Source organism: Gymnogyps californianus, chromosome 2 (genome assembly GCF_018139145.2).
Source record: "Gymnogyps californianus isolate 813 chromosome 2, ASM1813914v2, whole genome shotgun sequence".
Classification (NCBI taxonomy): Eukaryota; Metazoa; Chordata; class Aves; order Accipitriformes; family Cathartidae; genus Gymnogyps; species Gymnogyps californianus.
Window position 1 is genome coordinate 129,096,947 of NC_059472.1, and position 24,389 is coordinate 129,121,335.

At 41.6% G+C, this 24,389-nt stretch overlaps 1 protein-coding gene across 1 annotated transcript; it reads right to left on the reverse strand.

Annotated features, from left to right (window-relative positions):
• Positions 1 to 1,060: 1,060 nt before the first annotated feature.
• Positions 1,061 to 24,389, reverse strand: PLEKHA8 (pleckstrin homology domain containing A8). Its single transcript, XM_050890918.1, has 14 exons — positions 24,335 to 24,389; positions 22,530 to 22,646; positions 21,704 to 21,859; positions 19,602 to 19,726; positions 17,994 to 18,152; positions 17,013 to 17,053; positions 16,150 to 16,307; positions 13,402 to 13,561; positions 12,909 to 12,994; positions 12,208 to 12,266; positions 10,762 to 10,892; positions 10,197 to 10,267; positions 7,886 to 7,947; positions 1,061 to 7,006 (listed from the first exon to the last, which is right to left on the reverse strand). Exons 1-14 carry the CDS (start codon positions 24,387 to 24,389, stop codon positions 6,809 to 6,811), a joined length of 1,578 nt encoding a protein of 525 aa, XP_050746875.1. The 3' UTR covers positions 1,061 to 6,808.

Consider the following 24,389-nt stretch of genomic DNA (forward strand, 5'->3'; position numbering starts at 1 on the left):
CCCCAGCAGCAGCCCTGTCTAACCGTGACACGTAGCAGGATGGCTTCGGAGGAGCTGCCAGGTAATACAGTGAAGTGGGCTCAGCGGTTCGTTGTGGCACAGCTGACACTTCAGAACCACCAAAGCAATCCGCACCACGGCTGCAATGACAGCTCGTGCCAGGGGCACCCAGGCTCACCCACGTGCCAAGTTATTTCCACATGCCCACGGAACAGGAACAAGGCTGTGTCTTAGGGGGACCTCTAAAAGCATTAGTGACACAACTGTTGCTATTGAGCTGGAACTGCCAGGGTCTCATGACTGATAACCTGCTCATTTCCTTCGGAAGGAGAGAAGATGAACGAAACCCTGGAGCGGTGAAAGAGGGATGTGATCTCTGCCCTGAAAGGCCTTCTAAACTATTTGTCCCTCACTGAGCTGCCAGCTATCCACCAGCTCAGCCCCAGCAGGTGAGACAGAGCTCAGCCCTCGCTGAAGCAAATGCAGCTTTCAGCCTTTGCAGAGCTGATGCTCTGGGGCCTACTGCAATTAGAAGGGTTCAGAGTCTCCTGCATCCCGCAGGAGACAGCCAGCTCTAGCTGAGCAGTGCTGCTGTTGCTGCCACAGGACACATGCATCCTCCCCCCCCCGCCACAGGGCTGGTTAGGCACAGGCAGGGGCTCAGTCTCATCTGCTCTTCTCCCGTTGAGAAAATGCCTCCGCCACTTCACAGATCTCCGCCTGGATGTTGCCATTTAACAGAGGGACTTGCCCCTGCTAGAGAGAGACAATCGGGTATCATAGATCTGCTCTCACCTCCATGCTGTGTTGGGGGGCGGGGGGGGAAGGGAGATGTTGCACCCACATTAATTAAGGAGCACTAGTCTTCATCTGCATCTCAAGATGACCACACAGGAGTTTCTGAAGTCTTTGAAATCTCTACGGAAGAGATTCAAGTCCAGGCAAAAGAAGGACAAATAACACATGCAATTTTAAAATACAAATTCCTCTCACACTGCCAGGCTGGCTTTTGTAACTACAGCCTTCACATATTTACACTGGCCAAGGACCCACAACCATACGCCAGACACAGCTTTTATTCTTGTAATCAAAACAGGTTCCATGTGTGTTAACATTCTTCGTACAAAGATACATACAGGTAGTTTCTGTGAACCAGAAACATACTGTTTTCGACTGTTCACACAGTACCTAGAACAGATGCAGTCCTGAAGAGCACTTTAGGCCCTCTATTGTAATAAAAGAAACAAAATCCATGCAAGGAGAAAGCAAGATTTTAAAACATGCTTATTTAAAATAAGTTTATTATAATGAAATAATATAAAAGTCTGACGACAAAGGTCTTAACAATGCTCCAAAAGAAGAGACAGATGCTGTATGATTTGAGAAATGATGCAGACTGGAAACTCCAAAGTATTTCAGACTGAACTGCTTATGACAGCACAATTTGTGCAATGCTTACACTGGAAGAGGTGATTTTGGGGGCATGAACAAGCCCTTACAATTAAGTAAATTTAAAGTGTGAGGCAATATACCTTCTCTTCATCTTTAAATGTATTTTATAAGTAAGGCTTGCAGTAAGCTCAGCTTGACATAGATAAAATGTATGCCCAAAACTGGCTTGAAAAAAGAAAATAGGAAAGGAAACCACAAAAGCAAGCTGCTTTGGTTTTCAGTTTAGTCACCATATTCTGGAATGCAATTTACTTGTTTAGTTTCAAGTAGACACAAATCTCAAACTTTCAAGATGGCTTTAAATAAAGGAATTACTAAGTTTTGGACCCCCTGAATGCTGCAATGCAAAATAAAGTTAACAAACTTAGTGTTAAGCAGAAATCAGGATATGAAAACAAGGAAGTTTCATACATTAAAAAACCCCTAAATCCACCTCTAGCACATCTGGAGTATCTGGGGGGAGAAATCCTATACCAAGAAAGGAATATTAAACATGATAGCGAAAGACCACATTTTGAAGAACTGAGTGCCAGTAGGAGGGTGCATGTGTGTTTAAGGGAAGCATATGCCTGTGTTCTAACTTCAAAGCAAGTGCTTAAATCCTTATGTGAACTGTGAGCAGGACCAGCTACTGCCTGGGCTTGCTCAGAGCCAGGAAGTGTGCTATGATATCCCTTCTGCACGAGGGTGATTTTATATTGCTTGGAGCATGCAGTAGTTTGCAGGGTTTGTTCACCAAGGGGCTACAGAAGGTAGCCGAGGCATGAATTTAGTTATTCCCCCCCCACTTCTCTTTTTGTTTTGTTATCTGTACTATGCAGGCAAGAGAAGAGAAATGAATCAATTAAAAAAAAAATAATCCCTGTGTTTTCACTCATAAGAGGTAGAACTGCCAAGTCTGAAGTGTCCCAATTTAAATTTCATCGGTGAAATTAAAAGTTTGAAGTGGTGTGGTTTTCCTGGTGAAATAGGTCAAACCAGGAAGAAACTTCAGAGAAGAGCAGCACATTCTCCATCTGACTGTGTGTTTGGTTGCCTGCCAAAGAATTCAGGTCTGATTTTCCAAGTTTACATTTGTATCACTTACAAAACTTCCTGCTTTGCGCTCCTATGGAGAGATGCTTCCACTTAACAGCAACAGCTCTGGTAGCAAAGCAGATGACAATGGAAGGAAAGGAAGGGGTGGGGACCAGGTGGGGACCAGGTGAGGAGAGAGGGGAAGATACCCAGGTAGGAACAGGCTAATGATCTTTTCTGGTGTCTGAAGGGCAGTTTAAGGTTCCCTAAAGTTTTTCACAAAAGCCGAAGTGATAATGAAAAGAAAGGGTTAGAAGGTCCAGTGTACAGATATATATATATATGTAACCCTGTTTTCTGTAACGGTCCGCACCCCTTTGCCAAAGCACGCTGCAAACAACTGGAGCACATTTTGGGCATACTTTTTATACATCCATCCAACCAAGTGACACTTTTCAAACTATGAAACATTTTTAAAGCAAATAGCTGTAACCTAAACCCTGATGATGCTTTACAAAAAGCTTGTAAGCGAAGGTATATGGCCCTTAACTTTAAGTGCATCTGTTAAAAGGAGACCCATATTACAACAGTGTCAAGATGGGATGTTTCAATGACTCCTCAAGTTTACACTAAAGCACTTGAGTATCCAGTTCATATTCTACAATTGTAATGTCACAGAACTTCAATATGCAACTGAGTATGGTGTCTTAAAATAGCAGAGGGGGCTCCAGAACATAGTTTATTTAAAAAAAAATAACAACAAAATAAATAAAATAAATAAAAGCCTCCCATTGCTAAGCAGAACTTGACTGAAATTATTTCAGAGCTCTGCTCTAATGCCAATGGCACTATATTACAAAGATGTGTGTATGATCTCTATTCAAATATGCTGACTGCCATTATTCAGTATTAGATAGCACTTCTATCAGATTGCTTTGGGATTTACCACGTCTCAGCAAGGATGCGCACTGGATAGACACTGTCAGTGTCATATGCTGTATCACAGTTCTACGCTCAGCTATACTAATTTCACAAAATGCAGCCTTACTCTCCTAGGATAAGGCTGTGATTACTCTTATTTTGCCATGGCTAAGTAAAATCCCTGAGAATATGCAACTGTTAGACATTGAAGGAAACAGCCGAAAGCATTTCTAAAGGAACGGGATGCAAAACTTCAGACTAGTGCAGTTTAAGAAACCAAAGCAGTTCATGTAAAGTATACAGAGCAAGGGTGCTGTTATCTGAGAGTCACGTGGACCTCTACCAGTATGCAGGTCAGTTGTTCATAAATGTCAGCCATTTAAAAAAAAAAACAAAAACAAAAACCAAAAACAACCAACCCTAACCAATCAACGAGCCAAACAAATCAAACAGAAAACACCGACCTTCTCTCCAATTCTAAATTTGAAGGCCAAAAGTTAGTTGCTTGCTCTCTACAATTACTAAAATCAAAAGCAATCCTCTCTGCTTGCTAAACTGACATCACAGGAAAAGAAAGAAGTGAATTGTCTAGCAGTGTATTTGCTTCCACTTGGTCATCTAGTCTGTTGCATCCTTACACGTGTAACTTGGAGTTCAGCTCTGCAACATGCTGCATGGGTTTCTTTCTCAGTGGTGGTTTGACTAGAAAGATAGCATTTGTAAGTCTTAGAAGTGCTCAACACCCTGCAAGAGCAGTGCATGGTGAAGTACAAGTCGTGAAGGCAAGGAGATCTTGCTCAATTCCTTCTCTACATGTCCCCTGTTTAACAACAAGCACAAAGGGGTCTCCTGAAGCTGCAGTCTCCTAACAACGTTCTCAAGCACCAATTCCAGAGTTCAGAAAGACCAACTTTGCACAGAAGAGCAAGAAGAGAAAGCCTGCTCTGAGGCATGATGCCATGCTGATTCAAGGGTATGCAATGTGGACCACTCTCTATTTGTTAGAAGAAGGAAGAACGGTAGAAGCTAGTAATTGCTGAAGCTAATGGCCCAATGAAGCTGTTAAGTTCTCTGCCTACGAAATAAAGCCTCCTGACTTTCTGCATCAAACACTGGGTCTGATGCACTACTAACAAACTAGTGGTTCTCCCGCTACTTAAAAAAACAAAACAAAACCAAACCAAACAAACAGAAAACTCCAAAATACCTCCAAGACTTTAAGTGCTGAATATGCTTTCCTGCTACTGGAAAAGCTTAGACCAAAAAGGGAAGTCAATTTTCATCATGATCCGACAGTTAATTTCTAGAGAAGAGGGATCTCTTCCTGCTCTCTCCATACCCCAGCTGATATTTTGTGGAAATGTGGTCTCCATTACCTTCCCAGAGCATTCAGCTAAAAACTATTACAGCAAAGTTTCCCACATAACAGCTGAAAACCTTGAGGAAACCACACAGGGTTGAGAGTTGGTTGTTCTCCTACAGGAGTGGTTTCTTTGCATTCATGCTTAAAAGAAGCAGACAGCCGAATCCCAAAGGCTGTCTGCTTCATTCTTAGCACTGCAAGTAGTGAAATAATTGAATGGAGCTTTGGTCAAAAGTTTTGACTTTGCACTCAAACATAAACATATACTACTTAATTTAAGAAAATCCAAAAAACTAAAACCCCCACATCCTTCTGATTCCTCTTGGAGTATGTAGGAACTACAGATAGGCACAACTCAGAGAGGATGACAGGAACAAGGAAGTCACACTGTTTAAATGCCAAATTAGAGTCCTGGTATCTTGCTTTATACACCAAGTGTGATGTTTGGTCTTTTCTTCAAGCATCATATGCTCTTCTTAAAGCTCACAATGCTAGGCTCTTTAGAAAGGATCAAGTATTCGGTATGCAGAGCAGCTCCCGTCACAGAGCAATGCACGGCAGCAGGCCTGCAGTACATTCATTTTACTGACAACATGGTTTTTAGCCTAGCAAAAGCCAGTACTTCTCCTGTGAGTACGGCAACACTGACTTCTCCTATATTTATGAAGATTTACTAACTCTAAGTACCTCATTAGCACAGTCTTCTCTCCTCCTGCACATGATTTAAACTCAACTCTTTGCACAAAGCCACCTGAAGCCCCAGGTCACCACTGAGAGACCCGCTTATGCCTTGAATGGGCAGTCAATAATACACAGGCAGCCTTCTAGTCATCAACACAACTAGGAATTTTGTCCTTAACCATGTCACTATCTAAAAGGACTTCTTTATTCTCTTTAGTAGCAGCAGTGTTAAGGAGCACATTTTTATCTGTATCAGCAAAATGGGAAAAAGGGCAAATCTTACTTTCTTAATTTCCAGTCACTTCTACATCAGATTTTAAGGTTTGTAATTGGCCCAATGTGTAATGGCTCTGTGACAAATTCTAGCTTCCCCTATGCTTTACTCATTTCATGTCCACTTTCATGACGTCTCTGCCCAGAATGGCAGCCTAGGAAGGATTTTAATGAAATCTGCTTTTTAAACTGCTAGCTGTATTCAATTTAAAAGCAAGTATTACATTTTTGTTTGAATTTGATTTAAGAAAACCCTAAACCCAAAATAGAAAAACCCACCAAAACCTTAATAAACCAGGAGGATGGACATGATCTTCAATTGCTTGTGTAAAGCACTGTTGAAATTAGCTGGGCTCTGCCAGTCTGTGCCAGCAAATTTCTTGTGGTCCACTGGCAGGAGCTGACAGGGAGAACGTGGCACATCCTGGGAGCTGGTCAGGGAACACAACACCCACTTTCAAAGGCTGGTTCCTGGGGAAGCTCAGACCATCACCCACATACGCCTGTGGTGAAGATCTCTAAAATATTTGGGGAGGTGCTGCATTAAAAAGCTTCAACCCAAATTAAGGGATAAACTCACTGCGTACCTTATAAGCTGGCATTTAGCTGCCCTTCTCTTCTGCTACCAGGGTAACAATAACTCTCAGTACCTCTGTCCTCCTACATCGTCGCAGGGAGTGGGCACAGGGCATGGGAGAGCCAGAGCCAGCAGCGCCTGCCTGGGCACCATGTTGATGTCCCAATGGCTCCGCTACACGCACGGCTCTCTCCTAAGGTACGGGAGCAAAGGCCAAATTCTGCTCTGTCACTTTTATGAGGTGAAGAGAAGGGGACGTGCACAGGCAGGGCAGAAACAGTCAAGAACATTCATCAGGGACATAGTTATGACCCAAAGAGAAACAGTACCTCTGCATTTAAACACAAAACAAGCGTTAACAAAAAAATAAAAATCATACATACCCTCCCCCAAAAACACTCACAACACCCTTCCCACCTGAAAAGATACAATGAACAGAAACGATGTCCAAAAAATCCCAAAATGAAAGAAATCTTTGTTAACAGATACAGTCCCTGAAGTTTTAAGACATGGTCTTGCTGTAGTCATACCACCTCATCTGACTCCAAACCATGTACTTCATAGAGAGTGTCCAAGATATTTAGCTGCTTTTCCATGGCTGGTAAGTAAATGTTGAGGTCCCTCTGCATTCCTTTGTAAAATGTTTCTTCCTGAGGATCACACTCCTCTACAGACAGAGCTGCCACAAAGTCTTCGTACGTTGGAGCTGCCCTTAAAGCTAACTGGGAGAGGAACCAAAGCTTTTAGATTGGCAAAACAGAACAGGAAAAGAAACTTAACTAAAGCCACGAAAAAATTCTAAGACATTCTAAGACATGCCTCTTTGCACTTAGATTGCATAGCTTTAATGTATTTATGTGTACATGCATATGTTAAGATTTTTAACTGACAGGGAGGCTAATATATATATATTTTTTTTTAATTATCTCTACATAGATACCCAGTTTAAGACATCTTACAAACCCCAAATAAAGTACAGTTTGTTAGGGGAGCTCCCAACCCAGTCTCACACACTTCAACATTGAAGTCCCCTTCTCCAAACAGTCTTTAGAAAGCTTTTCCCAACATTTCTCTTTCTCCCAGTCAAAGTCTCTGTCATGATTGCCTGGATGAGGCTCTTCTTTTTTTCTTTTATAATTTCAGTGATAATTTCCAGTGACAGACACGAGGGGGAGCTGCCAGACTGGACAAAAATAAACCATTTCCTCTAGCCAACATATTCTCCTTCAACTCCCTGACACATTCTGCACTAACCCTTCTTGAATGCTCACATCCAAAGACAGATCAATCCTCAAAAAAGCAACTTCAAACCCTCATTTCTTCATTTAATAGCCCTGCAAGACTGTGCTGAAAAACACATAATGAAAAAAATGTGCACGCAAGCGTGATCCGTCTCTTTTGGCTCCAGAAAGCAGGTTCCACCCTGAAAGCCCAATACTGAACATAGTGATAGCCACAGTCCTCACCTGGAAAATAAGGTCTGACAAGGGAATCTATTCATTTTAACGCATATAATTTTAACATGGTTTATTAGTTACACACAACAAAAGATCACATTAACAAGACCCCCAGCTCTATCAGCAACCAAGATAAATACTTACCGCAAAGACCCCGCGGACAACCCAACCATGGTGCTGCCGTAATGTCTTTCCATAAGCATTGTCTTAAAGGAAGGGGGGGAGGGGAAAAAAAAAAAAAAAAAAATCAATCAAGAGATAGATGTATGGCAGTTTTAAGTTTGCATCACAAAGAGAACTTAGAGGTTATAAATGACTATTTAAGGATATATTCTTGCCACTAGATGCAAATAATGGCTGTTTCTGAGCACCAAAGTTATGACTGAAAGGAGATGACAGATTTGGGATTTCTGCACTGGGGTCTCAGCACTGCTGTCAAATCTCCTTCAACTCATCCATGGCAAGTAAGTGTTCTAACAGACAGGAAGGCAAATGTAGTTTTTATTTGACTAGCTGTGCTTCACAACTAACACTTCTTCTACTATCTAGTTCTCAGTTCAGTGCAAGTCTGAGAAAATAATATACAGGGCAAAACAATGCTGCAACCTGATGGTTAGTCAGCCTCAGTCAAGGTGGTTAGCTCAGGCATTAACCAAGAACTCTCTCTTTACATCTGAGGGTCAAGTTTCGAGGGTCATGGGAACAGAAAGGACCGGGCCCTTATTAAAATAATCCTCAGGATCTCTATTGTGAGTGCCCTTGAGTGTAGTCTTTGATGAAGGCCCTTCTTATGTTCCTAGACAGCTCCACTTTCATATACAAAGCTTTCTATATACAAAGCCAAACATCTTTGAGCCATATTTTCCCAGTCTTAGTTTGTCACTGTCGTCATTTCATATCCTTGTCCCTCAGTTGAATTTTTAAGTATCTGACATTGTATTATACTTTCCCTGAGCTGTTCTACCTTGAAGAAAGAGAACCTCTACATTTTGCTGCTTTAGGATATTTGCTTAAAAGACTGCAGACAGTTATTATTGGAAAAGTGTAAAAAGTCAGTAAAACACAGCCACAAGTTTTGCTGTAATATTAAGTACTCCTCATCTATCAGTCTAATGATTGGGGAATGTGGCTTTTCTATCTTTACAGTAGGAGTGAGAATCTATGAGAAAAGCATACAGTAATAAGAGCAATGAAATAAGGAGAAAAAGAGTATTGTGTAGCAAACAGGTCTGACAAGTCTATTCTCTGCCTTATCAGCAAATATAGGGGACATTAAAAACACCAGAAGTTGAAAAGTTTGCTTAGATTGAAATCCCAAGTATAGAGAAATCCCTTTAGAAAGCTGTTTGTTACTCAGAAGATCATAAGAACTGGTGGATATTCCATTTTTTATTTTCATTTCATTAGCTTGATATTTGAGGTTGTAGAAAGAGAACTTATACGCCATCTTTACTTGAGATTCAAATAGCACAGTAACTCCTAAATAAGAAACTGTAACAGTAAACCAAAGCTGCACTGGTGATACAGATATGGAAGAGCTTTTCAGAGGGAGCAAGGGAAGGAAAAAGTGAGAAAAAAACAGCAGCATGCCTCTGCTGTGGACACAGAGCAATTCAAGAAGTAATTCAGTGCTGAAGCCTTCAGACTCAGAAGGTCAAGTAAGTGCCTGGACTTTCCGTGGTGTTTAACATCCACATCTGGTAGCAGTGTATTTACAGTTCCACTTTCAAGAGCTGCTTACATACTTTGGTGTAGTAGTTCTTCTTACTAATCCTACAGGACGACTGCTTAGCTGTTTAAAAGAAGCTAAAAAAAAAAAGCTTTAAAAAAAGCTGTTTTAAAGGATTATCATAACATTAAACTGCATGCATATAGAGAGGGTCTTACTCAGTAATAACCAAGTCAAGACTAAGAGGGGTTTGTATTTTGTTTTATATTTGCTGTGGGCACTAGCCTGACTCAGAGAAGCGTCAGAAATTGTGTACTTGGAAAAAAATTCCTTCTTTTCCATTACAAACTCCCTTCTAACTGATACAGGCAATTCACAGCCATACTGGCAAAGAGGTGATTTCAAAGAGTGATGGCCAATCTCACAAGGAACTAAAAAAATAACACAACAGCAACTATAAATTTGGGAGGGCTCTCACTGCAAACCAGTAGAGAAAATGGAATGAAACAAAGCACTTTTTTCCCTGAGATATGACTGTCTCCCCTACCAAAAGGATTCCAGTTAAAGGAATCTTTATCTGCTATTAAATCAACATAGACCAGTTATCTAGTAATCTGCCTGAAGATGGCCATTTTCAAAAACTGTGATTTTCAAAAAAATTATTTCTTGGAGACTACTTGCATCATTAGTCACTGAAGAAAAGAAAACACAGGTTCTAAACAAGGAGGAAAATAGCCAAGTATGTAAATTCAGAAGCACATGAAGAATAAAGCAGCTGGCACTTACTCAGAGCTGTTTGGATATTCTTTTCCCCATTCTTCACTTCTGTCAAAAACCCTTTCAAGAACTTTAAGCCTCTGTCAGGATGAACCCATGAAATAAAAAGAAACCATGTTAATAACAAAGTAACCCAAAGTATAACAAAGCCCCCAAAGTTGCAATACAACTCAGAAGTGCAATAAAACTCAGAATTAAGGTGCCATTTTCAATCTGAATTAAAAAAACGCAGCCACCTCCTCCAGCCTCCCTCCTAGCCCAAGGAAACATACTTTGCTAAAACATTGCTGCAGCCTGAAATCACCTGCCTCATGTCTGGCCCGGCAGGATCAGTCACTCACTGTAACTTCACTTTTACGTGAAAAAAGGTGGCCTGCGATCACTTTTTCAGGCCTTTTGGCAAAGTTGCAGTGATACAACTACAGACAACACATTAATCTTGAACCTAACCAGTTTGGATTGATGGAGCCTGTGGAAAGTAACCAGTTTGCTCTATGTACCTAAGCTTGCACTGGTGAAAGGCCCCTCATTCCACCTTAGTGGTTCATAGTGTAAGTAGATACGAGGCCGTTACCTCTTCAGCCATAGGAGAGCCTCCGTAGCAGAGTTTCTAACTTGGGCTACGCCGGCACTCACTTCATGGAGCACTATCTTCTGAAGAGTATCAAACTCTTCTTTGTTGGTTATAAATTTCTGGTTTATTTTCTGAAGAAAAAACAAGAGGTAAAGCTTTAGGCTTTTAAGACCAAACAGTGGCCTGTCCTATAAATATCACCTATTTACCAGGACTCTTCCCTGCAAAGGGATACCACAGATCCCCAACCACGTCACACACTGCCCACGGCACGGCTGCCCTGCCATGCTGGGCATGCCTTCCCGGGACACCACCCCAGACACATCTGGCTAGCCATCTGGCTAACACAACCAAAAAAAAGCATCTCAGTCAAAGATTTACGTGGAACCTACCATTTCTGTCTGACAAAATGCTTTCGGTTCACATGGCATCCTCCACCCTGGTGGAAAGGAGTTAACTCAACCTGCTCTCCAAGCGAAGTCCCACTTGCCCCGAGCTTCAAGTACAAGCAAGATTACCTTCTGACAACTGCTAAGCTGCAAATTCTCAATTACACTTAGCAGTCATCGGCATGCTTAAGCTTTTTAATTTATTCCCAAGTTTGTTATACACAACTCCTCACAAAAACAAGAGAGAAAATATCTAAGGAGCAGATAAACAGATCCTTCTTCTACATTAAAGGATTAGCTGCCTATCACTTGACAATAAACATACAAGGTTTTAGTTTTTTAAATAGCATTCTTCTCTCTTGCTATTTTCAGTCTTTCAGTGGCTACCTTCAGTAAGATAAGCGAATATCTGTCTTCCTTTGCACCAAACAAATCTGAATGTATGCAATGTTCCTTATCATACACTCAGAAGATACGTTTTGCTTTTTTTTTTTCTTGAAAGAAAAGCTATGAGAAGTCTCGCTATGAATACATCTTGTCTCACAAGCAGCACTTCAAACCTTTTCAGACTTGGAGCTGGAAAAACTTCCAGAACAAGAACTGAGGCTGCAGGGTCTGCGCCGACCTCCTGAGAAGCTGCTGCTTAAGGCACTAACTTCCTCCTATTTGGTCAAGGAAAGGGGTCGTGTCCCCCCCCCATTTGTTTTACAGTCTAAAGTCAATATTGCTACCATCACATCATGGCTTACAACTTATTCAGCTCAGATTCAGTCATATTCATTAGGTGTAACAGATGTTTTACTTGGCAGTCAATCAAATATTTTGTAAGTTTGCGCACAACAACTGGATTTATTAAACACAGCATGTACTGTAAGAACAGAATTAGGGGTATTTCAGCATTCTGATCTGACAGATAGTAACATTATCAAATATTAAATAGCCTTCCAGTATTGACTCCTACAACAAAGATTCTTGAGCTTTAGTGCCTAAAATAGATATTTTGTTTAAAAAACAAAACAAACAAAAAAACCCCACAGTGCTAGAAATAAGCTGTTACCTTGATGTTACCTACAAAATCCATTTTAACAGGAGCAAAAACAGTTGGTCCCAGCTTGTCTAGAAAAAAAAAAGGCCATATTTTAAAATTGTGTCTTTTTCCAGTCCTCACGTCTTAGTAACAATTCATTTAATTTACTCTCTTAACAATCCTTCTAAATGGCAGGAGAATACTAAATGAAGGACATAAACCAAAGTCTTTCTTTGGTGTAGAACCAATCCACCCCAGTTGGTACAAGTGTTAAAATACACCGACCTACAACTTGGAAGTCTTCAAAAGGGTGCGTGCTCACAGGGACCTCACATCCACTGTTAGATGCAGGGGCCAAGCAGGTCAGGGGCTACACCAGCTGGAGATAGAAGCCTTTGGCACAATCAAATAGATAGTACAGCTGATGGTGTGCTGTCAGCTGTACTGGACATGTAAGGCTGCTCTTCTGAGGGGAAGAAATTGCTATTCCAGACAGACTCATAGATTTCCAGACAGCTTACACATGGGTCCCATCTAAATGAGAGTGGATCCTCTATAAAGCGAAGGAGTAAGAAACATCTTCTGGTACCAGTGAAATTGACTCTGCTGATAGGAACTGTTTCTACCACATCACTTCAGCGAAGAAACAAATTCTCCAAAACAACTGCTCCACCTTCTCTTGCAGCTGGCAGCAGTCAAAAGGAGTCAGAAGAAAAGAAGGAGCTGCTTACCCAGAACTGGCACAATTGCATAACATGACTCCAGAAACTCTTCTGTTGGTATGCCCTCCTCCTCCCGAAGTTCAATATCACTGAACCTGGTGTCCAGGACAAGCAGAAAAGATTATTACCTTAACAACTCCTTTTGTGCAACTTCCAAAGGCAAAATTACATTTCATGCCCACTTCATTTGCATAGAGGTAAAATTTATAGACACGGAACCACCAACATGGCTTTTGTTTCACTAGGTTAAAGTAAATGACTGCAGAAAATACACATTTGGTGGTGTGCAAGCAAGGCCTGCAATTACAAACAAGGAAAAAACCTCCCACTCCACTCTGTACAGCTAATTCTACAAAGAATATCTTCTTCAATTACTGTGCTGTTTGCGGTCTTGTTAAATAATCCCAGCAAATACAGCTTTACAGACAGAAGAGTCTTAAAAATGAGTCAATTAAAGGCTTAACAAAGTTTCAATAATCCTTTTAATTGAAATCTGTACTACCTATTGCTCATGACACTGAAGAAGGTAGGAGAATCATTTTCATTTCTGTCTTCCTCACACAGAGTCAATCCACTTAAAGAATTAGTTTCCGACTGCAGCAACTTATGGGCACCACAGCTTTCTACAGCTTGCAGCTTGTTCTCTCCATCTTCTTTAATGTCTTACATTTATAGGAAACAGAAGAAAAACAAAAATAGAAAAAGAAAACAGCCACATACCCATACTGTTATTCCTGTTCATCAAGATGCTTTCTATTTGAAGGAAGGCACTTGGATATCTGGATCATGCAAGTTTAAATGCTTTCCCTGCCAGCACCATGACTCTCACCACAGGTCTGTCAGGTGCTCAGACCACATTTCAACCAGTCCCCTCCCCATTTCTTTTAATCAGACAGACCAAGCACCAGGCTCCAATGCAAGTGAGCCCACACATCCTCAGCAAGGACAGCCTTACAAGAGAACAGTGTTGAAGAAGCAACTGGGTGCAGCAGGGAGCAGACTTATCTCCTTGAAAGAAAGATTACTTCTCACATGGCTGTAACTTCCCCAGTGCTGATAAAGTGGCACAGTGCAGTTTCAAAAGCAAAAGAATAATAGCGACTTGTTTGCTCCTTCAGATAAGTAAGTAAACTGGCTGCTTAGACGGAGACTGCTACGATATCAAAGGCTGCTATGTTCTCCCCAATTTGTATGAATATCTTTAAAGTTTCCCAGAAAAAGATCCAGGTGCCTCTTCCCCACTGTGGTCTATTTTATTTCTTCTTTGGGGTCAAGCACATCTGTTTCAAATAAACAGAGCACTATATGAGCACCTCTGAAGGAAGTCTTATACATCCCATGCATGGTAAGACCTTCTGACCTCACGGAGAACTGCAGAGAACAAGTCAAGAAGCAAAAATTATATATTCACAGCATCTGCAGTGTACAAGCCATGGCTACAGCAGATCTTGCTGCCAGACTGTCAAACTAGCATCCAAGATTTCCCAGGGAACCTGTCTCTCCAGGAAAGGAATACTTTCAAGTGCCAGTGAGGATTATAGACCTGAAGTGGAACTGAGCTTCTGGCTGAAGGGATCAAGCTGCAATGAACTCTCTTCCTCCAACTGAAGTCTGAAAGCAAGCTTGCAGCAGTCCCTATTACTTGCAGAACCACTGAATAAGCCTGGTGCTGGCTGAAAAGAGAACCACTCGCACCCAGTAACAGCAATGAAACTTCAGCCATTCTCCTCAGGGCAGAAAAAAATGGCCTCAGCCATCACTGACCGTGCCTCATTCACAAGCAAAGTGACTCTGCTAAGGAACTAGAGTTTGAGGGATGTCACTGATCTGTCCTTCACCAAGACACACAGGCTGGTGAGTAGAAAAACAGCTCAAGTCTGCAGTGATTCCACAGGAGCGCTATGCATAAAGCCTGGGGTCCTCTGAAATTTCAAACTCGAACACTGTAAGCCCTAAATGACAAACAGAAATTTCTTATGGGACTTCTTAAGTGCTTGCGTGTTTTTAAAGATGGACGGCTCTTAATAAAGGGGAGAGGGAAGGAAGAGTATCTGAGACAGGGCAGAGCTCCTGGCCTCACAGGGAGCACCCAAATACAGCCGCTGGTGAGACAGAGCCCCAGGCTGGCTGGGTCAGCCCACCCCATGCGGATGGCACTGCACATCCTACTCCACCCCGTACTGCCAGCAAAACTCTGCAGCTCAAATGTGCGTACCCAAGAGGGGGTAGGCTTTTCTCTTTTGCACAGGAACAACCTCAGTAGCTAAATGATACCAACAACCTGACTTGAATTAGTTTGATCTCCTTGCTTTAGGACTGTATTCTTGAGGTATTATGCTAAATGGTGACACATGCCTGTTATTCTGCAGGGACTTACCACGCTACACAACACCAGCCACAGAAATGGGAAAAACTCCAAAGAGAACCCACGTAAGAGCAAAATCACCATGTTCATTACCTTGGGCTTAAAAACTTCAGCTGATTCACTGCATGCATACGTATGTTTTGGAATAATGGCCAGGCAGAGAAAGCTACTATTCAAGAGCAATACAGTCCATTCAACAGGACGAGCAGAAGTCATAGGTTACTTGTATAGACTTACCAAAATTAAGTTCAACAGCCCTTAACAATATAGCTACATTGGAAGAAATTTTATACTGAACTAGTTCAACAGTGTTTTATTGAAGTCACGCACAAATCTAAGTTTCATGCTATTGCTAAGGTAATGGAAGAAATAAGGTGCTTTCTAGCATACTCTTAGTTGCAGAAAAAGGGTTAATTTTCCGTAAAGATTTGTCAGAGCAATCAAGAGCGACTACAAGGTCAACGCCTCCCAGACAGGCACACAAAGCTTCAATGTCCCCCTTCTGACACTGCAGCCCTACATACCAGTAGAGATGCCGGCATTCCCAGCAGAGGGCCTCTGGGAATAACATGTCTGTCCACAGTGCAAGAAGAGCCCAAACTCTGCCAGGCTGTATTGTTACACATGTCAATCAGCATCTAGAGGAGCCTCCACTTGTTCAAAAAAGAATTTTTAATTTCCTTCCCCATTCAGTCCGAAGTTAGCTATCAACAGGGCAGGAGCTATGCTGGGAAGACTTGACAATGGGCAGATACCAGACTAAAATACACTGACATTCCCTCTCCTGGGAAGCAAGGTATCAGCAGTCTCACAGGCAGCCTACACCTCCCTCCATTTACACTTAAAGAGTAACCATTCTGGATAAGAGATGGTGCATATATTTACCTGCCAAATCCTCTGCTATGTGATCTTCAACAGAAACATCACTGCTCCCCTCATTTGTTTCCAGGTTTAAACATTCCAGACTTTTAATAAGAGTTTGCTCTTGATGGTTAATTTCTGCTTTTACAGAGCCATTTTCACAGGGATTCAATTCCATCTGCCTGAAGAAAGGGAAAGAATAATGGTTGGTGTATAAAACATTGCTTGGTAAGCTTCTTCCTCTGAAAACACACAATAGCAATAACAGAAAAATAGTTGACAGAAATTATAGGCTGTCACAGGCTGCTCTGAGCAAAAGAACTTGTCTAAAATAATAAAAGGAACCAGGCAGTTCTTTGTAGCAAGTAGGATTAACGATTCAACCTCAGTTTACGGAGTCTGAATATATTTACAATGGCCTTTATTAAAAAGAGACATAATCAAACTAATACAATTGATTATAAAACAGAAAATCACAGACAGGTATTGTAGCTAAAATAATATCCCCTCATTAGTACTTTAAAATATATACCCTTGCCATCTACTCCTCAAATCAGCCTGCTCTCCAGCAACTATTTTATGAGCTTATGGAGTGGAACCTAAGATGCAGGAAAGAGCACTGAACTGGGAGAGAGCTGGCTGGTGATTGACCAGTAAGTCACCAAGTAGATGGCTGAGAAAAATAAAAGGGAAAGGGCTGATAAAGAAGAGGCATGAAGTGGGGTGAGCCAGCTCCCTTTTGTTGTGTCTGCTTCGAAGTACGCAGCTCAGAGCAATACAATTCTGCCTCCATCCAGTACTAGTAATATTAGAGTAAAAATATGGAAAGAATAGACACTACCAAAAACAGATTAGAAAGAGATTGACAGTAAAGACTTTCATTATACCTTTCCATTGAGGTGTGACTGGACAAGACAGAGTGCTTTACCTGTAAGATAAGTGAGGAGGGAGAATATTCTTTAAAGGAAGAAGACTGTATCATGCTTCTCAAACTTCACATTTTATTAAACACAAGATGGAGTCAGCAAAAAAGCTGAAAAGCTAAGCATACGCTCACTAATTCTCTGACCTGGAGGCAGTATACAGACAAACGTGAAAAAGGTGCTACATTATTACACTATTAAAATATTGAAAACAAAAAAAAAAAAAGGAAAAGAAAAAAAAAAGAAAACCAGGAGACTTCTTTCAGAAGCTAGCTAGCAAGTGCCAAATGAGACACCATACAGCATGTGGAAAAGAAACAAGACAGTGAGTTTTCTTTGCAATTATGTTTTCTTTACTTAAGAAAAAAACTATGGAAAAACAGAAGAAACGTGAGGCCAGATACCAGATATGGTGAAGTAATCTCTCTTCCCAGATGCAGTGACGCATCTACCTTCCTACATACACCTTTATCTGCTGTTTGGCAGAGATGCTCCAGTTTGGCATATGTAGTTGTGGATCCAGGATTCAAGAAAATGCCCTTGTCATTAAAAAGATAAGCTCATCAGCTCCTGTTGGCGTATTGCCTCAGATCCAATGCTGCAGTAGCTTGGAAGAGTAATAATTGCTGTGAGCTCCCACAATGGACCAACTTGCCATACAGCCAACGTATTTTGAAACACCATGGTCTGCAGGCTGGAGCAGGCCTTGAAAGTTAATGCTTAGTAACTTTCACCTACCACTAAAAGTTAAGAGATTGGTCACTGCATATTAAAAAATGGCCCTACCTCCCTTGCAAACCACAAGAAATAGCAGAGTATGTCCAGTGGAGGACTACTAGCTATAATACGGGTAAAAATGCATTCCCTACTTCTACAAATGCTACTTTACAAAAGGGCGCCTTAGGATCCACGCCAAGACTGGGAGTAGAGGATACTGGCCATTACCTTGTTCGTTCTGAGAACTGCTAAATGTGGGGATCCAGGTGGGGTCTGATGCAATAATTCAGAAGTGAAGGCAGTATTTGCAATCTGCATACATTCTTCAAGAGTTTTCAGGAAGGTGTCACAGGTTGATTTTAACAGAGCTCCCATATCAATCTCGCTCTGTGGGAAGAAACCAATTGGAAGAAATGGACTCACCACAGACGATCAATTTGGAGCAACTAACGTCTACAAAGCCCACAACTGCTACAGTCATGATTTCTGTTTAACATGAATTAAAATGCAATGTGTCAGCTGCTCAGAGAACTGGCATCACATATTACTGGGACTATGCCCCCTCACAGCATTACCACTCTTGTCAGCCTCTCACTACAACAAGCTCAGTATGCTTGCGTTTTGAAAAGCAATGCCTCTTAGTTACTTATCTCTGGTGTTAAATGTATATTAAATACTAAGCCTTGATGTATTCAACAATGGCACTCCAGAAGACTCCACTGACAGGAGAAATGAAAAGTAAACAAATTAAATAGATACAGAATGATCTGCAGATAATAATTTCAAAAATCCCATGAATAAAAAATTATTGCAACTGAAACACAGGCAGAATGAAGTATCACATAGCCACAATACTCTTCATCTCTGCAAAGTGCAGTTATTGATGCTGAAATGCTTTTAGCAATAAATCTTTCCAGTTAAATACCAGTAAGATCAGGGAAAGTGAGTTTTCCCCCAGAAGCGTGAACTATGAGCTGGATAAACACATTACTTCTTTGTTGTCAGCACGTGTGAGCTGCAAGTTCTAACAGTGCCTTTTAGTCATTTATACACTACATCATGCTTCTGTACTGTCTGTTAATTCACCATAAACAGTTTATCAGGTATCTTTACAGAGATGGCTTGGACATACAAATGATTAATCTTCAGGTGTTTTGCCTGCCTGTCCTGCACCTGAGGACCCATCTCTTCAGTGGGAGGCATCCTGGAACTCCACACCAGCTTCTCTAGCAAGCGATGTGCATCCCTCTTCACACATTTCTCTCTCAAAGCAAGGGGCAGATCACTGTCATTAGGAGACTCCTCTTAAATGAGGCTTCTTTGGTCAAGAAGATTTGCAAGGTTTGAAAGTTTAACTTAAGTGAGGCTGATCAGGCAGTTCTTTCTAGCAATTTTGCTTTTTTGTGGTCTGCATGGTCTCGTGACCTTTTAAGGGTTTTGGCTGAGAACAGAAGTGTTTTGCTGAGCAGGATATTAATGACTCCGGGGCAGACAAATGGGCGCTTCTTGCAAGTTATCTTTTTATAAAAAAATCTTTGGCTTTTTTGATCCACTATATACATATGATCACCTACAGAGATGTTATTATCTAGATCACAGATATTATATCTCATCTCACTACTTGCTACCTCAACACAGGGAAAGTTATTTGCAACAATACAGTATTACTCCATTTAAACAAGAACTGTTGTGTGGGCACATTATTTCCCATCGGTTCTCTGCAGAAAGAGGGTGCAATATTAAGTAACTGTGAGCGAATACTACATTGGCTAACCAGAAGAGTTCACAATGCTCAAGACTTTACAGACGTGGTCTACACCAAAAATAGAGCTGTACCTCTGGTTCTGATACACCAGAAATGCTGGCTTCCTTCGTTTTATGCACTTGCTGAACAAGGAGGTTACAGTACAGTCTAAGTTCAGACATTTTAGTCTTCAAGGCTTCTGTGTTTTCAGTGAACTCTAAAAGTGAAACAAAAGAAGAGCTGAATTTATCGTATCCATCTTGCAGTACATGATTTTGGAGAGTTGCTGAAATAGTATTATCCAATCTAATTCAATCAATACTTCCGTATTTCAAAACATTTTCTATCAAGTCAAAAAGATAAGCTGGATTGGCCATAAATTATGCTCCTGACAGGTAAAATACTGTTTCATTATTTGCCATCACAGACAGGAACAGCATGTTCCTAGACTTAGGACACAGAGAAAAAGCAAGTACACAACACTTGACCTTAACGGGCCTTTTAAGTAGGATGAAACCCCTACATATCATATTTTTGTTTTCACTAAGTAGTTTAAGGTGCAAACAATTACACTGTGAATTAAAAGATCACGGTTCTGGGCAGAAAACACAAAAAGATGCATCCTGTCCAACAGAAAGGAATTAATGTAAATTAATATAATTAATTTAATATATATCCGTGAATCATAGAATGGTTGAGGTTGGAATGGACCTCTGGAGACCAGCTAGTCCTACGCCCCTGTTCAAAGCAGGATCAGCCACAGCACATTGCTCAGGGCCATGTCTAGTCAGGTTTTGAACATTGCCAAGGATGGAGACTCCACAACCTTTCTATGCAACCTGTTTCAGCGCTCCCTCATCCTCTCAGTATAAACATTTTTGCTTATGCCTCAATGGAGTTGCTTGTATTTAACTTTATGCCCATTTCCTCTTGTCTATTCACTGAGGAGCGTCTGGCTACATCTTTTTTATGCTCTCTCATCAGATGTTCCCTTTAACCATCTTAGTGGCCCTTTGCTGGACTCACTCCAGTATGTCCATATGTTTCTTGTACTGGAGAGTGCAGAACTGAGCAGACTAATCCAGATATGACTAGCAGTCAATCTGAGATTTTTCAGAAGTACTTTTTTGACATTAGAGTCCCAGAATTACAAAATAAATTCATCTGTCTGTTAATAAGACTAACATGGTTTAGTTCTGCAAATACATCAGTAGCTTTTCACCCTGTGCTACTGCTGTATGTCAGTTTATAGATATAACTTTGTTCTGCTTCTAGGCACTGTGCATCAGATCCCCACTTTGTGTAGGACCCTACAGTAGCATCTTCTGCTCAGTTCTGACTCAATTTGAACCAGTAGATGCAAAGCCTGGTGAAGATGCACATAAGGCTAAGAGGAGAAGCGATTCCTCACCTCAGGAAACGAAAGTGCCCGCCGCCCCTGCATTTGCTCAGGATCACTGATATATTAACAATAATTTGCTGTTTTCTCATCTTCTGCATAGTCATTGTGCTGAGGTTACGAAACGTTAAGGCATGAGGTCTCACACTGACTCATGAATAACACCACACTTGTAAGCAAGAGGGGTTTTCACTGAGGTGAAAGTGAGATTGTTGGTGAAACCAAAGAGGTAAGTGAATTAATTTTCATAGCCTGACCATGATCGGATTTCAGTTTCCAAATACCAGTGTGCACATTTAAAACCTATTGCAAACCTTTATTTTAATTGCCAAGGGCTTCTTGAAGAGCACAAGACAGACCAGTTAGAACATGGAAGGAAAGGGTCTGAGGAACTCCAAAGCTCAAGAGACGCTGGCATGAGAGGCTGGGTCATCATACTAAGACAGTTGCACAAGTCTTACCTTCATGCACAGTCTGCAGGCCAGTGACGCGCAGCCAGGAGCTGCTCACTCCTTGTACTTACAGAACCCATCAGCACACGGTTTTCAAATGATTTATACATAGTATATTTTAAGGAAAAGCCAAAGTTTTCAAATCCCTGCACTGAGAGGGATTTGAAACACCTGAGATTTCTACCTAGAGTCCCCACATGGCTTGGCTTTTAGCGGCACCAAAGACCTGAAGCACAGGTTGGACACAAAGTATGGATTTTGTCATCTTTGTGTGTACATCTGCTAGGGCAAGGATGGGGAAATAAAAAGCAAACAATATGTGCCAGCAAAAGGGTGTTCTTGCCTTTTTCCTTCTGTGTCCTGCCATCAGTCAGACAGGCTTTGGCAGTTCCTAGCGCAACCAGCCACTTTTGCCTTTCAACTGCGTTTCTTGCCTTCAGATAGAAGTATTGTTCCCCTGGGATGATCAGGTCCATTCGTGTGTTATCTGCAGGATGAACTGGAAGCAACATAGATTTCAGACCAGTCCCTCAGCCCTTCCCAGCCCAACTGAATATCCCAAGAGATATGTTAGGTGGCAGGTCAAACAGTAATGAAAGGAGGAATCTACAGCCCCAAACTTCCCCTGTTGCCATTTTATGACTTCTCTTCTGAGTTAGGGAATAGACAGGACACACACATGTACAGCTGCGGGACAAAAGGCTATGAAAGGCAGTTTTGTGATCAGTACAGTATCATCTGGGAGTCTTTATGGAAAGGGCACCCTCTTCTGGCAAGCCTCTCTTTCAGGTTTCCAGCCCTGAACCTCAAAGATGTGGCAAGTAATCCAATACGAGCGAGCAGACCTAGTACTGAAGCTTATTATTCATATTTCTAGGTTCAGCTTTGTGCTTATGAAGAGTCATTTGAAGCTGTGTGATGTTCCACCATGGCTCATGAAAAACAGTGACTCACCTGCCTGTAGAATACCCATTATATTAGAGAGCTCTCTTAACATTTTCAAAATACTATAGAACAAAAACTGGCATATAGATCAAGTGACTGAGTTACTACAAATACATACCAAAGAAATCAAGCTGCCAAATAGCTTTTGTGACCTGAACTCTCATCTTGAATGCAACATTACCGGACAAACTTCGTGCAGCTGAGTGTTACTGTATCTTAGTTACCTTGAATTTCACACACGGCCATTTGGATGCTTCCCTTACAACCCTTCCAGGCATCTTCCTGAGAGTCATAATAGGACAGGATGCCACCACAGAGAAGAAACCATCGAGGCTGCCAGCCTGAAAAACAAAAATGCATTTCTCAGTTACTCCTCTCCGTGCAATTCCACCACCTCTCTCATTCGGCACTCACTGCAAGTAAGGCCCCAAAGATTCTCAGTTCCCCCAGGAAAATTAAACCCTTTGAAGCAGTACGATTTGTGGACAGGCCTGGATGCTGTACACCACAACCCCTGCTGGCTGGCAGCTACATGTCCTTTCTGCAGGCAGCTGGACCTCAGCGGTATGTTCCTGATATGTCATATGTCATTTTCAGTAGTTTTGCTAACATGGCATCACTGACTCACTCTCTCTTCCAAAACCACCTTTTCAGTCCACCACCCCTCAATTCCTTCCATCACGCCTCAACTCACCTCTCCACTCTTTCCAAAAGCCACCCCAGCTGTCTGGCCTTACATGTCTTCCTCCCTTGTGGGAAGGGCTAGCCAAACTGTCTTGAAAAGCAATGGGCAAGAAACTCCTAAAAATCAAGGGAAGGAGGGGACAGAGGCGGATGTGTTGATTTCTGAACACCATCTTTCAACGAAGCAGTTCTCAATAGCTCTTGAAATTCTCGTGCTGCCCACATAAAAAGTAATCTTGAATTAATGACTTGCACTTCTGGATACCTTCCCAGAGAATAACCAAAACACCAGGCTAGACCAAAACCAATAGTTCTGGGTACACTTTTGCCCACCCTGCTGCCTGACTTCAGAAGTAAATTATCCCTTTTGTTTTCTTCTTTTGGGAGTACTACAGCAGTATGAAAAGATATAAACAAACAAGACATGACAGCCTGTCCTGGTGGGGTCAAACCACACCACAGCTGTCATTTATGTCTAATTAAAAACTACAAGCTCATTAACTTAAGAAGAAACGAGGCAGCAACGTCACTGGAGGAAAGCAGCTTTCATTACTGAGCTGCAACAAGCTTCTTTGGCCAGGACCAATGGAGCGAGATACCGAAGCTCCCACACTGTGCCAGCAAACCATATCTGGATAAAACACTTTGACAAGACCACGTGGGCCACGTGGTTCCTACGCATTTTTGCAGAGTGGCCTCACTTCTGCTGTCCCCTGCACTGGGGCTCTGCCAACCAGCACGGCGCTGCAGGAGCCCAGCCTGGGCTTGGACCGATACCGTGTTGGAGGAGTGACTGCTCCTTACCAGCTAGGGACCGATTCCTTAGGCTACTGCTGAAGCCAAGCCCAACTCAGTTTAAGGTTAGAAAGCCCTAAAGCCACAGGCTAATAGTAGGAGTATGGTTTGGGTTTTTTTGTTTGGTTGTTTTTTTTAAACAAGCAATACCGTGGCATCCGGGCCAATCTGGTCTATAGGTTACTGAACCTTCGGGGTGCCTGGAAAACAAATTAAACATAAATCCTTTTTCCCACTCTTCCAGAGCTCTTCCATTATTTCCTAGAAGAATATAAAAACATTATAAATGCCAAAGTATTCTCAATACTTGTTTATTTTATATGAAGGGAAAAAATCACAAGAATGAGAATAAAAAAAAAGAAAACAGCAAGACTGATTTTTATTTGTCTTACCACCAAAACAAAGAAACTATCCTAAAAGTCACTATTGATATGGAGGAACTCACAAAAAAAGGAGGTGATTGTTCAGCAGAGAGAAGCAGTTAATTGCTTCAGACACTCAACGGCACAGAACCAATCCTTTAAATAATGCACAGCACCACAGTCAATACAAACCTCTAATTCAGTCTGGAGATCCTGCTGCTGCACATGAATCATTTCAGCCAT